Here is a 17,838-nt window from a genome sequence, read left to right as displayed (position 1 = left end):
CCTCCCCTCCCCTCTCCTCACCTGTCGCAGGTGACCCTTGGCCCTGGACATCTCCTCCTGCATCGTCTTCCTCTTGAACTCCTGTAGATTTTCAAAGTACTCCTCGACGTCCCGCTCATCCTGGCTGAACAACGTATCGAGGACAATCTTTCGTCCGCAGACATCGATGGCCGTGCTGAAGTACTTCTCCAGCCTCCTGCACGGCGCGTCAAAATCCCTCTCCTCGTCGTCGTCGGCACCGGACCGCCGATTCAGGAAGAGCAAGTCCCAAATGTTGCCCTCCTCGAACTCGGACAAATCCGGGAAGCAGGCCGCCAAGACGTCCGACACGCATGTGAAGTGTTGATGGATGTGTTTCAGGTCGCTGACGGAGAAGAGACCGGCCCAGCTCACCTCGGTGTCGCCGACTTCGGCAACTTCGGCAACTTCGGCTTTGCGTTTCTGCCGCTGCAACGTCCGGTTGTGGCAGGTGACGGCGAACTTGCACTCGATGACGTTCCACTGCACGATGAAGCCCAACTTAAACGCCTCGGTTTCTTCAAATATGTTGCTTTTCACGGCCACCCAGCCCTCCAGGCTGTCCAGCCGCTCGCACTCCACGTTATTCACGTTGTTCATGTTAAAAAGAGACGTTTCTCTTCGGCCTCCGAGGAGCTGCTGGCTCTGTTTACAACGTCCGCCATTTGCGTGACGTAGGATGCCTTCAAGCGCCTTAAAAAAAAATAAAACTAAAAAAAAAAATCTTTCGCGAAACTGAACGTTGGACGGTTAAATGTAACGTTAGAAGACGTTGTTATCGCGTTTTCTTTAAGTTTAATGTTGAGATAGAGGTTGCCATGGGAATTATTCAAACAATTTAGTTAAAATATTAGGTATAACACCACTTCTGTATAATATTAGTACAATACAATACAATAGTAATCTTCCTGTGAGTGTACAGCAGGTCAGCACCGGTTGATATCTACGTCGAAGTAACAGTCACAAAAAAGTGCCAGTCATTCTTTCGATCATCAAAGTACTGAAAGTGCAGACGAGGAAATAATTCAGATTTCTGATTAGAAAACGTTAGAATGGCGGCTTTTCCTGAGTTTACTAGGAGCCCTGAAGGCAGCACAATGTCTGTGGTATTCTGCTCAACTTTGACCTTTAAATCACATGTTCGGGGATTTCCACCTCCTAATATCAGGGCTAAGAACAATATTGGAGCTGAAACTGGAACTAATGACACATTGTTTACAGTGTTAACAAAACTCAGGCCTCTAATTAGTCTAAAGTGTGTTTTATTCAACAATTTAACTTGAACTCAGCATGGATGTTTGACAGGCCTGGGACATTTGAGCAGTCTGAGTCCCCACAATCTATTTTTGTCACAGTATCTGGGTGAGGGTGGGACTGCTGACAGAGTTGGCTTGTCGGACACCATTGCTGGGCTGAAATGGTTGTTTAGAACAGACTGGTTTACTGATTTATCCAGGTAAATTTACCATCAGCTGCTCATTCACTATCAGTAATTTAATTAACAGATTGTTCTGCACATGTTGGTTGGTTAAAGTATCAACTATGTAATTTTGAGATCTAATATTGTGTTCATTCTTTTAAATTATTGTTTCGTGCAGGATTTATAGACTTATCCTAGGTTGTTGTTGATCTATAGACTAATGTAGAGCTGAAAGGGCTGACTTAAATTGATCTTGTACCAGAATCATAAATGGATAGTCAACCTCTGTCCTCCCACAGTCATTCTCCTCATGGACCTGTACGATATCAGAGGAGGCAGACTGGATGTGATTGCAGAGGAGGCTGAGCATCAGGAGTTAAGCAGAGAGTCCACCACTATGGAGCCCTACAATGTGGTAACAGACAGAGGAGGGAGGGCGACCAGAGATGTTTCAACCTTCCAGAGGTTCTCCGTCGACACCAACGAGTCCCTTCGTTTCGAGCCCTGCGAGGACAGCTCTCCGTCTCCCACTGGGGCAGAAGATGGATTTGATGATGATGATGTGTTTAAGGAGGGAGAAACAGAGGTGGGGACACTAACACAGCTTTGGCCCTTGATGTAAGAGTGAAATGTTTCAAGGATTCAAGGTTATTTTATTGTCATTTATCAATGCAAGGTTGTGGAATTATATTTATGTATAGTTCCTTTTATGCTTCTTTTAAAAAACAAAATAGAAATGCACCAATGATTTCACATAATTCATAATTTGTATGGTTAATTGTTGTGATATTTGATATTTCCTTACTTTTTTTACCTCTGTTCAAACATGGTGAGATTTAAATAACTTTTTCTTGGTGGAGATTGTAGCATAAACACAGAAGCAGCACCCCTAGGAATGTAGAAATTAGTGAAAAAAACAGTAAAATTCTTGACAACTATACATTAAAACGTCCATGTGTACATGAATTTCCCTAACAATGGCCATTACGTTACTCTTAAGGACTGTGGACTGACATTTATAATTTCAGATTTCTTTGTAGTGGATTCCCAGAAGATGGAGCTGTCCACATAAAGGTTTGAAAGCCACAGATGTGACCGGAAAGTCCTCACAGCACAGGCTGAAAATAGTTTATGTTACTGGTTTGAATTTAAAAAAAAGAGAGGGTAAAAGTATGACTTTCTATTGTTTTCAGAGTGAGACTGTCACAATCAGGAATCGGTTGCAAGGGAAGGTTGCTGAGATGGAGAGCTTTGCGGGTCATCTGGAGGAAATCTTTCTCACTGTGGAGGTAAATGTCACACTTAAAAGACTGAAACAGATTGTTGGAATGTGCTTTGACATTGATTCATTATTTTGTTTTCATTTGGGAATGTTTCTTGTTATTATTATTTGTTTTATTTTTACAGAAATAAAGTTCAGGATGTCAGATTTTAGTCCATGTGTGTCCCCTGGAGGGCCTGAAGTCAACACATCCCTTTCATTCTTTGCCTCCCTTGATCTGTTATCCTTTCCTCATGTTTCCTTTCTTTACACATGTTGTTTTTAATGCTTAACAATTGTCTGAATCTCTAACTGTGCCACTGTGATTCTATCAATGTATATACAGGAGAATTTTGGCCGTCAGGAGCAGCACTTGGAGCAGCACTACAACGATGTGCTGCAGACGTTGTCTCAGCGATATGACGAGAGAGCAGCGGGGCTGGAGGAGGAGAAGAAGGGCAAGCTGGAAGCACTGTACAATCAGCTGCTGGCTTGCGGTCAAGCAATGGATGCGTCCAAGGAGCTCATCGAGACGGCCCAGGAGGTTTACCGCAGCCAAGACAAGAGGCTCTTCCTGAAGGTGTGTTTTCTTCATTTGAATGTGCAGATTACAGTTGTATATGATGATGATAAATAGAAGAAATAGAAAAATAGAATGAAAAATGGATAAGTAATATTGATTAGTGTTTCTGCATTTATGCACTTTGTTGTTCACTCGCTTTCTTTGACCTTTACTGACAGACCGTTATGCCCACCATTAAAAGGTAATTACACCGCTGCTCAGTGAGTACCGTATGCCACATAATGTGACTGCACTGGCGGTGATTGCAGTGTGATTTCAAAAGACTAACCATTAATGGCACATGTTGTGTCTCCAGGTTTGCCTGTAGTTTCAGACTAATATTATAATAAGCAGACAAATATTTAGTGTGAGTATAAATCCTTGGCCTTGGAGAAAGTAGTTTGACATAAAAATCCTTACTCAAGGTACACTTACTAGCTTTTTGCAGAGCATTGAGATTGCTCAGTCACATCAATCAAAATACTCCAGGAAAAGCTAGTAAGTGGACCTTATTAATTATGACTGATCCAAATGAATAGCATGACACAAGCTGCTTTACCTTAATGTTAAACCTTAATATATGATTTTTTTTACAATAGAATCAAGGAGTTTGCCAAAGAGGAGCTTGACCTCACGTTGGCCACATGTCTTGAGTTTAACACACCGCTTGCTGACTTGTCCGATGTCAAAACCATGATGGACTCCATCAACGTTGTTCCAGGTCTGACTTACAATCCGCTCATCTGACACAGACATCGATCAATAACTGTGTCTGTGCATTACACAGATGAAGGTTAATATCTGCACAGTTGCCTTTGACACATTGTGCTCTTAGACTGTGTGTAATTACAGCGTAGAGGAGTCTGTGGTGTGGTGGTTGCCTTTAGACAGTTACCTAGCAATTTAGTAGCTTTATGTTTTCATACACAAGGCCAGTGTGTCAATAATCTTTCACAGGAACAGGCATACGTAACTGTTACCACCAGTGGTGCCTGGGGAAGTGGGTAAACTCTTAATTTATGCCCTTTTATTTTTTAAAGCAGCCCGTCCAGTTAGGACAGGATGAAGCTGAACAGGATAAACACCCCGTGTTATAAACAGTGACATGTAAAACTACTCTGGCATATTTACTGCTAGTATTTGCACACTGTTTCACTTCTGCTGCTAGACTTCAGGCAGTAAGGATCATTACGAAATGAACAACAGCAACAGAAGAGGTGCAGATTTTGTAATCAATACTGGCCCACAGAATATAGGATGAGACAATTACATCAGGCATTTTGAGTACTCCACTACTAATTGATGCACATCAGATGGGTTTTAGAAGTGGGTATACCCAATGCTGACTGAGAAATAAGAGGTTACGCTCCATATACTCTGCACTACACCACAGAGCCCACCTTGCTTTCAGGACAGAATCAATTAGTCACAGAATAATCAATACTAGCCCACAGACAGTGTGAGACAACCACATAATTATCCATTTGGAGTGAAGTATTCCTTAGTCCTTACTTACTTATACTTACTTTTCCACTCATGAAAGTTGGACAGCTCACTGAAAAATAAGTGGCGTACCCTGCACTAAACCACTGGTTACCACCCATGATTTAAAGACAAGTTCAATAATGAGAATCCATTTGGAAGTTCATTTAGTGAGGTTAGCAACAGAGAGACTATTACTATTATTAGGTGATTAGACCCCCATCAATTTGAAGCATCATCATCAAGCATAAGCCCATATGAAGATCTGAGATAGGACAGGATCCCTCAGAGTCTAGATGCTGGTGGTGCAGCCAGCAGGTGGATGATTAAAACTATCAGTTGAATCTCTCTGAACATCCTGGAGGTAATAAAATTACACGATTATAATGATATTCAAAAAACAGCATCTAAAGACCTGAGGAACACAGACAGAAGATCATTGCTCAGATAAGGTGAAATCATAATTATAAATGTAGGGACGCAGAGGGGACGGGAAGAAGAAAGGAATGAAGGCAAATTTGACAGGCAAACTTGATTCTCTCTGATCTGGTCCTGTTTGTGTGCGTGATTTAGGAGGGAAGGAATATTTAATATTTTGTGAATAAAACACAGGTGTCAGTGTTGAGCTTAAACTAGAACATTCTGTCATAAGTCATCGCTTTTATTTAAAACTGCTCCTGTGCTATTTAGCGCTTTTAATGGTATGACGTCATATTAAAAAGAAATTAAAAAACACAGGTTAATAATATTTTTCCAATATAAAAACAGCTCCATCTGCCCCAGTAATCAACCCCCAGATGCCCAACTCTGCCTCTCAGACGTCCCTGCGCGTGTGCTGGAGCTTGTTCTCCGACGACACGGTGGAGTACTATGAGCTGTACTACAGACCAGTGCTGGAGGACATGCCAGCAGACAGCACCTGTGCACCACACGGTATAACACAGAGACACTGGCTGCAGATTCACATTGCATGATAACACCATCTACTGTTGAAATGGTATCTATTGATATGGGAATCTTTTAAATTTCTCTGAACGGTGACGTGTTTTGATCAGTACAGTCACATTTAAAATGCTGTGCCCGCTTTTCAGTCAGCACGGTAAAAGTGAAGGAGACCCACTGCACCGTGACAGATCTGCTGCCCAACGCTCAGTATGAACTGTGGGTGACTGCTACCAACACCACAGGCATCAGCCCGGCGAGCGAGAAGGCCTTATACGTGACAGGTAATAAATGTCACACTCCAGCAGCTACACGAGGAGTCATCAACTTGTGACAGTTAAAGTAATTGTCTTGTTGTCTCGGGATGTCCCCTAAAATCACTTTCAGATGTATTTTCCTCTATTTTGTTTTCACCCCAGCCTCATATGATTTATGTTGGAGAAACTAAAGTCTAAATCTTTAATTCCCCTCTGCCTTAGTGCCATCGCCTCCAGTGATCAAGCAGAGAGAGTGTACTAGCTGTCCAGAGGCTGCTCTGATCCGCTGGGAGTCAGGAAACACCAACCCTGTAGACTCTTACACTGTAGAGCTCAGCGAGATGGGTACTGACGGCACAGAGAGCATCGTTACCGAGTAAGAACTGCGTTAACATAAACCTACATTGACAGATTCAACATGGAAACAAACGCAAGGTTTAATTGTGTTTTTCTTGAAATATTTCACACAGAAAGATAAAGGTAAAACAGCTCAGTTGGAGCAGGAATGCTCGACTGGATATTGCGAGCTTCAAAGATGCAGTACCCCATGATATTTGTCTTCACTGGCCTGTCCTTTTAATAAGGCGTTTGCTTCAATACATCCATAAACAAGCCTGTGTTAGTGCTTGCCTGGGCTTTTTGAGGTCCCATGGTTATAGAGCTGCTGAATCAAGACACACTCTGTCCTAGAAAATCTATTCTTAGCTTCAGCTCCTGCAGCACTATAGCCTCAGCTAGAGTACTGTCCTCGCATTTGGGGTCATTTTAATTTTTCATCTGGTCACTTCAGAGAACAGTCAAAGCATTTATTTCAATAGTTTATGTGTTTTTTTGCATAAAGGAGCCTAAACTGCATTAACTGAAATAGTTATGCGGTCCAAATATGAGAAAGTTCCTATTTAACCACCCCGTTTATCCACCTAGTGTTTCAAAAGTTGAGACAATATGTTATTTCAAGGTTTTACACTCTGGTTGAGAGGTATGGAAATAAAAGACAACCCAAGAAAGTTGCCATCATTGTGCATTTAATATATTTGTAAAAAGGAAGTGATGTCAAGCTTCTGTCCCATTGGTTAATCCCCCAGGTCTATAGTAGCTGTGCCCACCTGTCAGTGTCTGATCCAGCTGCAGACGGGACGGCGTTACCTCATCTCTGTAAGAGCAGTCAACATCGGCGGGCCCAGCGTCAGAAGTGAAGCGATTACTGTCTCCACAACAGGTGAGAACGATCATGGAGCAGCCTGTTTATGATACTTTTGGCCAGTGGTGGAAGAAGTATGCAGGTCATTTACTGAGGTAAAAGTATCAATGCCTATTTATGAAAATATCTCATCATAAGTAAAAGTCCCTTATTCAAATTTTTACTTATGTAAAAAGTAAAACTACTTGTGTAAAACAGCCTCTGCCAGTGTTTTTCTCAATATTGATGTATTAACAACATGGTTCCCAATCTTTTTTGTTTGTGACCCCATAATACAAAGCAATGTCTACTTGAATTTAAATACATTTGAATCCTGAAGAGGTCAAACTATAGGTACTATAAGTGTTTCACAAGAAAGAAACCCCAAAACAAATCCAAAAAACAAACCCCTGAGATTTCTCATGACTGATCACATTTTTTAATGAAATCTCAATCTGAAAAGTAACTATAGTTGTTAAATGTAGCGTATATGTAGCATCAAGTGGAAATAACTTAAGTACAAGTGCCCATACTTTGATTGCATTCCACATTTTGCACATTTGCTGACCTGTGCAGGAACGTTCTTCTATCTCCTGGAGGACAGCGCCCACCCCTGCCTGTCCTTCTCTGAAGATGGCTTTACGATATTTTATGGTGACGAGGAGCTGCCGATCAGCGCTATGGCCTTGGGCGATAACACCTTCACCAGGTAAAGTGTACAATGGCTCGTGTGACAAAAAGGACAATAAAGCAAACTTTTAAGATAGCCCTTTATGAGTGTATATAAGTAAAATAAGTGTGTGTGTACAGATGTGTAGCTGTCCTGGGGGATCTGATTCCAGTGCGAGGCAGGCATTACTGGGAAGTTGAGGTGGATGATGGGACGGAATTTAGGATCGGAGTTGCGTATGAGGACACAGGGAGGAACTCGTACCTCGGAGCCAACAATACGTCCTGGTGTATGAGACACATTCTCACTCCATCCAGGTAACAGGGCACCACTTCTGTTAAAATACCCTTACTGTTATTAACCCTAATATTCTGTTTGGGGTCCTTGTTTTCTAGTCCAGTTTTATTACCCATTTCACCCAAGTAACAGGATGACTTTTTGGCAAACATTTTGGAATACATTTTTAACCATATAACCTTTCCTCCACAATTTTCAGTTTGTGGCAGAGGGGTTGCAACTTTAACTTATCTTGATAGTTTTTTTTAATCAGAAACAAGAAAAAAATATTCAAAGTTAAAAACATTGATTTTGCAATTATATTACTTTTACACCCCAAATAATGAGGAAAGTAGTTTTAACACATCGGTTAACTTCTCAGTCACTTTTTTTAAACATACTTTTTATACTTAGACTTTAGACTTCACAGACCAAGTAGATGCAGATTTTTCCGCCAATCTGATATCTCAATTAGCATGCTGAGCCTCTGAGGGACTACTACTGCAGTTCATGGAAACTGGGCCAAGACTATATTTTTAGCCACCAGAAATTTTCCTTTCCTAAGCAAAAAATTGTGCATCCGCTCTATGCAAACCCAAACCCACTGAAGGTAGAAGAGCCCACAGTTGAATATCTGTTACTTTATACGTGTTGCTATGGCAACTCTTCTTGGAACAAAGCAGGACAGCTGAATTGTCACATTTAGTAAATCAAAAGCGGCATATCACACAAGCCCTGAATGTGGTTTCCATTGTGGGCATGCTCTTGGTGATTCTGCCTACGCGCAATTTAACAATCACATTTCTCATTTTCTTTAATCCGCAGCCATTTGAAATCCTGCTGTTGGCTCATGATACAGCATCTGCCTTCCTAATGGCTGACAGCGGGAAAATGATCCCAGACAGGATGAGAGAAATGCTTTCTATTCAGAACGTCTCTGCTATCCACAATCATGTTGCCTTTTTTTTTTTTTTCCCCCTTCAGGCATAAATATGAGTTTCTGCACAATGGCTGGAGTCCTGACCTGAGGATTACAGTGAACCCTGTGCGGATAGGAGTGGCACTGGACTACGAGAGGGGGACTCTGTCCTTCTTTAATGTGGATCTGGAACAACACTTGCATACCTTTCACTGCCACTTCCGAAATTATGTTCACCCCTGCTTTGGCATGGACAACCCAGGAGCTCTTACTGTACATAATGGCATCGAGGCACCGGAGTACACATTCATCTGACACCAGCAATAATAGTATTACCATGACATAAAACCCAGGGCTGCTAGGAAGTGAAGTGAAAAACTTATTTATAACACTTACCAAAGCTGAGTGACATCTTCAATAAAGAAAACCCAAATTCATAAAAACAAAAAAACATATCTGCTGATCTTTCTCAGCAGTATAAAATGTGTGTGACCTAAAGACAATAAGGGGTTTTCAGTTCTTTTTATTATAGTATTCCATGGGAACAGGCATACACCATTTTCCAATATAAGAAAAGTTTCACTGAATTTTACAATATGTATTTATACCATCAGCAACTGCAGCAGACCAAGTGTTTCAGTTCAAAAAAGGAAATAAGGGGCTTGTTTCTGATAAACCAAAAGATGCTTTGAAAAATGAAATAAAAGTGTTTTAAGAAAGAAAATCCACTTGTAGTTATTATACATTTGTATTCACATCTTAAAAAGGAAAAATCCACCCTGAATACTTACACACTGTTAAAAAGTGGCAATTTTGTTTGATAGTGGTATATGTTTTGTGAACAGAAGATTTCTCTGCCATGTAAGAGATTGGCAAGTGCACATTTTACAGTCAAAAAAAAATAACAGCAATAACACAACGGAGAAAAACAGTAGAAAAGATTTGTATTTCTAAAACCATAGCCTCAAAATTTCCTAATGACATGTAGCCACAAGATGTGTTGCACTTTAAGTCATGTGGCTACACACACACACACACACACACACACACACACAAAATGAACTAGTTGGCGGGCTATCTATATTTCTATATTTACATTTGCTTTAAAAAAAGGTGGGCATATATTTAAATGCCCACTTTTGACTGAGACCAACAGGTTCACACCCACTGGGTGGGGTTATAGAAAGACATTCTGGGAGAAACATGAAAAAACTAACTGAAACAGATGTACACAAAGCAAAACCTACACCAGGACAAGAAAGTAAAAACCCACCCATCTTCCTTAAAAGTCCAGGAAAGACCCGGTAAACCAGAAACCAGTGATAAGTTAAAGACCATAACAGTGGTTTGTTTGATTTTTTTGCAGCCTAGCTTTTTTCTGCTATACAGTAAAGACCTGTATTTAGATTCCTAAAATGGATGTCCATGTCTGCTTGGGTGGAAGAAAAAAAATGTCAAACTTAAGTATTTAACGTCTTGCTTGGGAAATTGTCAAATATGAATTTGTTCTTTGTAGTAAATGAGGTAAAACATGGCAAAACACTGGTATAGTCCTAAAACTCTGTGTGATAATGCAAGAGTGGATTTTTCCTTTTATGGGATTTGAGAACTGTTTTAATATACTAAATGTAGATTTTGGGTCTGTGGGGATCCTGGGCAGTGGGGATGGGGCAACACAGGGGTTATGAGTTATCGGTCTTACTGCTGCGTATCCTCTCCTCCTCTTCATCGGAGGAATCTCCTCCGTAGGGCACTAGCCCTGATGCATCTTCGTCCACTTTAGACTTCTTCTCGCACACCTCCTCTTTAACACCTGTAAGGGCACAATAAAAATGGAGAGAGAGAGAAAAGTAGAGAGAAGGTGGGACACATGAGAGACAGAGAGAGGGTGGGGTGGGGGTGGGGACAAAGAGAGAGAACAAAACAAAAAGGAAACCCATTGAGGAGCCCCATGTTAGCGCCGTTTTTTGAGTTCGTTTGATCCACAGCCAGGGGGAGGGAAGATATCAAATGAAACGGCAGCAGAGCACACATCCATAACAGGCAGGTCCCGAGACACATGTTGAGAGAGAAAACAAGGGAAAGACAAAAAACATATACAAGAAGAGCGTGTTAGTAGGTTCTACCAGTGGAGAGATTCACACAGGTCTCCACTCCTCCCCAATTCCTCCATGGGGGGAGATGCCATTTCATGCAACAGACAACTCAACAAATGTCTGAGGACTCAGGCTCTCAGAATTTTAGGAAATAAGGAAATGCATACCCATTGAAGCGCTGCTGACAGGCAGACTGACTGGATCTTCTGTTACCGCGTCTCTCGTCCGTTTGCGTGCAACAGGGGCAGGTAGCACAAAGGGAGGTGGCGGTGGAGGCATCAGAATCCTAAAGAGAGAAAAACATCAACATCTACAGCGCTCATGATTCATGTAGAATAACATACAAGAGAAATAAGATCTATTAACACACCTTTCTACTACTTTCTCCTCTTCAACACAGGAGGCAGGACGTTCAGACTCCTGATGAGCAGGACCCTCTGGAGAGCTGCTGGTAGACTAAACAGAGAAAGAACAAATCATTAAAGACAATTCAAAACTTTAATAAATAAAAGAAGAGATTTCCTCCATAAGAAACATTTTTCAGCATGCGCAAATGCTTAAAGTTGTTTTTAAACTTTATTTTTTAGAATAAACTTCAAACATTTCTTTTATCATTTTAACTAGATGGTTTTTACTTCAAACGGTTCAAGAGAAGTCTCATGACACAGCATTGTGAATTTAACCAAGCCTGAAGTACTTTCAGTGTTGACTGTTGATGCTGGGAATTTCCAAATGGTCAGCACTGTATCCATTTTTAGGCTAACACAGTGATGCAGCTTAAAACACTTCCGTTGTCAAAGAACACTGCTCACCCTTGTTTAATAGCCATTTGTATTCTCGATGGTAATGTGACAATTAAGCATTTATGTAACTCACTACTAAACTGAAATGGATAAGCAATATAATTGTTCTCCCCTATGAACAGTGAAAACTAAATGGTTAAACTGCAGTAACTCAAACAAGTTGAATGAAAGATGTGTTAATGTTAAAGTGGCCAGAATTATGTTCATCATCAGGTGATTCTCTTTAGCGAACCTGTTCCTCCTTAGCCCCCTCCTGGAAATGACGTTTGGGACTTCCTGAATCAGCGGGGGGGTTTAAAGATCCTTCAGGCTCCACTGTCTCACTGCTGCCAGGATCCTTCAGTAAAGCAAAACCAACACATACACACTGATGCAGCAGCACGATTGGAAAGAACTAAAGTTTCACAAAGGTCTCCACGGGTTTCAGGTGCCTGAACATTAAAGTAAGGATGGTTACATAAACAATGAGCTCAAACCTATTAATATTTTGTTTTTTTAAACTTGTCGTGTGTGCAGATTCAAACACATGCTGAAATTAGCAAATGGTCCATTTTTGGTGGCTAAACATAAGGCTGTAGTACTTGCGACAAGCAATTTAAAAATTCGTTTTGGCATTTTACAGTCCAAGTTAATCAACAATACTAATAACTAATACAAGAATCCTGAAACAATAATTAGTGGCAGCATTAATCTTGGGCAATTACCTGGACGAGATAGGGATGCGGTTTCCTAGGACACACCGGATACTGAACCATTGCCTGAGAAGATGGAGGGTTTGTCGACATGTTAGAATGAGTTGGGGGACCATTTGCATTACTCCAATAACCACTGGCTCCTGGGTACGCTGAATAGCCGCCAGCATACCCATTTGCTGGGTAGTTATACCAGGATCCCTGGCTAGAGTAATTGCTATTAGGTGGAAATCCATGTGCTGCGTATGCTGAAATGAAAGTATAGAATGTGGAGTTAATAGCATATATCACACGAATCAACTGTTTTGAAAAGTGTGACCTACTATTTCAACCTATTGTTGAGCCACTAAAGACGTCAAAGGAGGATTAATTACCACAAGAACAATGCAGACAGCTAGTACCTGATATTTGGTCACCCTTTTGGAATTAGTTACAAGGTGTAAAAAAGAAAGTACTCACGTTGTGTTGAGCCTGTGGCTGTGTACATTGACACCATGCGGGCATGTTCAGCTCTCACCTGGAGAATGAGAGGGGAAAAAAAACTATATAAAAGAGCTAAATAACAATCTACAAAGGCTGTGTTGATTGATTTCCAACAGTTGAGTTGCATTGTGGGTAGGTGCAGAGCACTCAAGACCTATCTCTGGAGATCAGGTGGTTCACACTACCACTTTCACTTTAGGAGGTGGGTATCGGTGAAAACTATATGCTTTAGTAGTTTCACCTTCTTAAACCTCCCATTAGACTAACATTTAATTCACTTACTTCAGTTAGTTTAATTTGTGGTGAAAATATCATGAACTTACAGTTTCCAGCAGACTCTCTGTAAGTTTCTTCGCTGCCTCCAATCCAGTTGCATTTGGGTGGCTGTAAAACACAAATTAGTGACATTGTTAAATATGATGAAAACAGATGAAACAGATTCAGGACAGAACTAACAGAACACAAAGAAGTTTTAGCTTTTATATGCAAGCAGGGCTTTTTATATGGCTGTTTCAGAAATGAACAAAAACTTTTAAATTCCCTTCATTAAATCAGAATTGATTCGTTTAAGGAAAGGGATTTGTCTTCTTGTTTGAGCAGGTACATTTAGGTTAATTCATTTAGCTCCATTTTGTTTATTATTATGCTGTTTACCCACCCTGAAGACAAAATAATGTAATGTTTTGTTGCTGGTGGTTCGGGGGAACTGGGAATAGGAGAGTCTCATTTTCATGTTGCACCTGGGTTTACATTCTCTTACAGATGGCTATCCAAATGAAACAAACTTTCATGCCACCAGGTTCTACTTTTCAGCCTTGCAGTGTGATGAGCACAACCACACAAACAGAGTTGAATTAGAATCCTATAAGAGGACTTGAAATAAATGAAAATGAACGAACATACCTGATGTAGACATAAAGAGGCTCAAAAGACTCCCGTTTTGATGCTTGTTCAATGTAGCCAGAAGTTTTTCCCCTGAGAAAGACTCGAGCCCCCGTCTCTGTCTGGATGTGACTCAGGTACGAACCTCCTGGACCCTCAACCTTTTCATTCACGTTGAATGAGGGCAAAGCCTGGTCCAGACCCACAAAAATCTTTGTGTGCACAAAACTCTGAGGATAAGGGAAACATGTGACTCATTATTATGCCCTGCACATTTAGGTTGTTTATAGATGTCTAAAATAAAGTTTGACTAGAGGTAGAGCAGCTTTGTAAGCAGATGCAGTTATCCAAGGTGTTTTTCTTATAGACCTCGGATGTTCTCACTGCTACTTAATTTTGGAGGTGGGTATCAGTGAAGGCAACATGGTCTTCATTTGCCTCACTTTCTTTACCTCCATTTGTAAAATCATGACTGACACAATAAGAAGCCACAAACAATCAATATTTAAAACACAAGACACCCCAGCTGCATTATGAATTGCATACAATATAATCCCAATGTTAGTGCATGTTATGTAATCATGTTACACATCCAAATGAATGACCTTTTGTTTTAACCTCATGTGCTTGAGGGCCTTTTAACCAGATTTATAGGCTAAACATGTCAAAAATACATTTTCATATATTTCTATCACACAGTTGTAGTAACACATTTTTAAAAAATCTATTCGATTGTTGGTCATTCATTTTTCTTCTGATATAAATCCCACACTTCTATTAAACTAACCACCTCTATCAGCAGTGTTTACAGCATACACTTGGTTGTTATCAATAACCACCGTATTTGAGGCCAATCACTGATCGCTAGAAGCAGTATCAGCTGATCCCGATCACTGGGTCTATTTAAAGACTTATGTTTATAGTGTATACTTGTGTATTATTTACTGTTCTTAACAACATTGTATATTAAGTATTAAAATTAATTATTAACGGTTCATATACCGGGCAAAATAAATGTGTCAGCTTATTGGCTCTTCTGATTGACGTTTATAGAGACCATCAAACTAATTACAGTTAACATTAACTATTACAATAGGTAATAAACTGCAACTATTGAGTGTGCTCAATATTCGTCTCTGTCCCTTGAAAAAACAAGTCATGGGACAGAGATAGAGATAAAAACAAGTAATATTAGAGTACAAAAGAGCTGCTGATAGTAAGAGGTTACTCCCTTCTACGAGGCACAGTGTGGACATATGTATGACATGGTAACATTTTAGCGATGAATCCCCAGGACACTTAACAGATTTCACCACCATTTGTAGCAAAGTGAACTTCAACATAGACGTAAAGTCTGCCCACCCCTGAATGAGGAGCCGCAGGTCGGTGTCCCTGGCCTGGCACTGAGTTGGTGTTGGGCATCCGCGGCGCAGGTGTGGGAATGACGGGGCGAGGAGGCTGAGGGTAGAGGGTGAGCGGAGGCATTACAGGTACCTGCTGTCCTGACGCTGCTGAGGCCCTTAACAGGTCCTCAGAGATTATCTCCTTTATCCTCACCACAGCCTCTAATGTTGCAGAAAAGTTAACAATGTTTAGACATCAGCCAGATTGAATCCCTTGCCACATAGAACAGGAATGCTTATGACATTTGTGAATTACATTGGATGAAGATAATGAGTCTGTATATCGAGCCAATGAAAAAGTGCTACTTACTATTGACCTGCTCTTGATTCTTTCCCTGGACATGCAAATACAAAGGTCTTTGTCTGGAAAAAAACAAACAGATCAGAAATGTCATGGACAAACAGAACTTCTGCACTCTTAGAAACATCTGTTACTATAAGAACATGATTTTTTAATTTAGATAATTACCAAAAACCTAGTCTACCACCTGGCATCAGGTTAGCCCGTCTTATAAAACTGGGGTGAAACTTTAATATATGGAATATTACTTTTGCAGGACATGATGTTGGCATGTTTTTATTGAAGATGTCCCAGGTTGGTACCAAGGATAAGTGTGCAACAAGGTTACAACTGTTATATCTATTAATCAGGTACAAATTTAGTCAACATTAAGGTAAATAAAAGCCTCAGATCGGACTCTGATCGGACTCTGCAGATAAAAAAAAAAAAAAAACTTGATTGTGACATCCAGTCTTAGTACATACCCTGCTTTACCCTTTTCAGCTTCGGTCATGAAATGGCCTTTTGTTGAGACGACTGCTCCACTAAACTGTCGGATCTGAAAAAAGTAAGTTTGATTAAGACATTTAAAGCTGTTTTTCGTTTTTTAAGCTTTTCGTAACTTCTTTTCTCACTTTGCCCATTTTATTAACTAGTACGTTGTGTCACACGTAACACTGCCATGGCCACTTTCCACTTACCTCCTCCTGTGTTTTGCCTTTAGTAAGAAGGTCCCTGCAATTTAGCGGTACGTCGTTTATGTCGACCTCCGTGACCACCATCTCTTCTGCAGCGGCTGGCACAGGCACACTTGGAGCGGTCTAAAAGACATGTGAAATGAAAACAGTAAGCCCTCAATTCACTGCATAAACAAGACATAATGTACAGATATTTGCCACAGTTTCACAAGCCATGTGCACCTTTGCAAGTAACGGCGGAGGAGTCAACAGCTTTCCTTTCGCCATCAACATGGCATTTATTTTAGCAGCCATCGCCGCAGCCATTTCAACTCCTCCCTGGGGCGCTGGCGTTTCTCCCGTCTGTGGCGGCTGGGACACTGTACTGTTTGAACCTGCAGTGCCCACAACTCCTGATAAAGACACAGGGTGGCCTGCATTTTGACTGCTCCTCTGCTGCCTTACATCCACACTCTGTTTAGGTTGGGCTGGCTGATCCCATCGGCTGGTTAGGCACCTAAAAAAAAGAAACAAACAACAAATGCAAAATGTTAAATAAGCATAGGTATAACAATTCATTTTGACTACATCATACATGCATATATTAGCAACCTGTGTGTTTTATCTGTTTGGACACACCCGGTTATATTTCCCCCCCAAAAAAAACACACAAAACCACACTAATAACTTTTTTTGGGGGGATGGTTGTTTATGGCAACCAAACGTTAACAGATATGTTTTACTGGTGTGGAGCTGTTTAACAAGTCACTGAGGTATTTGGAAGGCAACATATATTTTAAATTAGTTAATGAGTTCATCGTTTTCAGCGAATTAACAACAAACCAAAGTCAGATAACTAAACACTGAAGCTAAGCTAACTTAGCAACTTACGATATATATATTTTTTTTTTACTAACACACTTATTTAAGCCTTATATATATATATATATATATTGTTCGACTATTCTGATAAAGTACAATCAGGTCAGCCTATTGGTGTTGGATTTTAATTTATAAAAAAAAAAACAATAACCCCACAAGCTATCATTTATTAGCAGGCCACGACCATGAATGCTAACAGATTGCTCAGCTGTATTTAGTGTTAACTCAAGTTACCGAATGTATTCACAACAAACAGACTGTAGGGAGGAAAGAAAACAACTCACGGTGTTTGTCCAGTCATTCCCGAAGACATAGCACCACTCCGCTAAACCTGCAGTCGGATAAAAACAATGTCTAACGTAGTTGACGCTGAACGACGGCAGCCATCGGTCTGCTCTCTCTGGCGATTTATTCTGACGATTGGTCGCAAAGTGTGACTTTGGCGGAAGTTGTGTTGTTTTCCTGCGACTTTATCTCCAAATAACTTCAGTTAACTTGTCAACAATATGTTTAAACATCGTTTTGGAAAACACATAGCACCTGGAGTGTGAGATGTACTCTGTATTTTGATTTAAAATGTGTAATTAAGGTTTAAAGTTTAGAAGAAATTTAAAAACTTAAAGTTGCAGTAGGTTATTTCATTTTTTTTTTTT

General features: G+C 40.5%; 3 protein-coding genes across 3 annotated transcripts in view; 1 reads left to right on the top strand and 2 right to left on the bottom strand.

The window, feature by feature from the left end:
* LOC118343463 (WASP homolog-associated protein with actin, membranes and microtubules) overlaps positions 1–1,071 on the bottom strand; it is a 13,479-nt gene extending 12,408 nt beyond the window's left edge. The window contains exon 1 of the mRNA XM_035682285.1: positions 22–1,071. Within this exon, the coding sequence (XP_035538178.1) occupies positions 22–618 (597 nt within the window). The 5' untranslated portion in view covers positions 619–1,071. The remainder of the gene's footprint in view (positions 1–21) is intronic.
* Positions 1,072–1,319: 248 nt separating this feature from the next.
* Positions 1,320–9,706, top strand: LOC118343464 (fibronectin type III and SPRY domain-containing protein 2). Its single transcript, XM_035682286.1, has 13 exons — positions 1,320–1,474; positions 1,738–2,024; positions 2,632–2,727; positions 3,046–3,279; positions 3,441–3,463; positions 3,861–3,982; positions 5,512–5,676; positions 5,835–5,969; positions 6,165–6,318; positions 7,028–7,161; positions 7,699–7,831; positions 7,933–8,109; positions 9,053–9,706. Exons 2-13 carry the CDS (start codon positions 1,749–1,751, stop codon positions 9,300–9,302), a joined length of 1,899 nt encoding a protein of 632 aa, XP_035538179.1. The 5' UTR covers positions 1,320–1,474; positions 1,738–1,748; the 3' UTR covers positions 9,303–9,706.
* On the bottom strand, positions 9,495–17,623 carry LOC118343465 (KH homology domain-containing protein 4-like). The gene is made up of 14 exons (XM_035682287.1): positions 17,470–17,623; positions 16,547–16,820; positions 16,328–16,447; positions 16,112–16,185; positions 15,657–15,709; positions 15,306–15,508; positions 13,965–14,173; positions 13,385–13,445; positions 13,038–13,095; positions 12,591–12,826; positions 12,119–12,223; positions 11,454–11,539; positions 11,251–11,369; positions 9,495–10,800 (listed from the first exon to the last, which is right to left on the bottom strand). The coding sequence occupies exons 1-14, from the start codon at positions 17,496–17,498 to the stop codon at positions 10,670–10,672; spliced, it is 1,758 nt and encodes a 585-aa protein (XP_035538180.1). The 5' UTR covers positions 17,499–17,623; the 3' UTR covers positions 9,495–10,669.
* Between the last annotated feature and the right edge of the window lie 215 nt (positions 17,624–17,838).

The sequence above is a fragment of the Morone saxatilis genome, unplaced genomic scaffold (genome assembly GCF_004916995.1).
Source record: "Morone saxatilis isolate NCDOM2014 unplaced genomic scaffold, NCSU_SB_2.0 Contig11, whole genome shotgun sequence".
Lineage (NCBI taxonomy): Eukaryota > Metazoa > Chordata > Actinopteri > Moronidae > Morone > Morone saxatilis.
The sequence above is the reverse complement of the archived record's forward strand: the minus strand, read 5'-3'. Positions and strand labels throughout refer to the sequence as shown.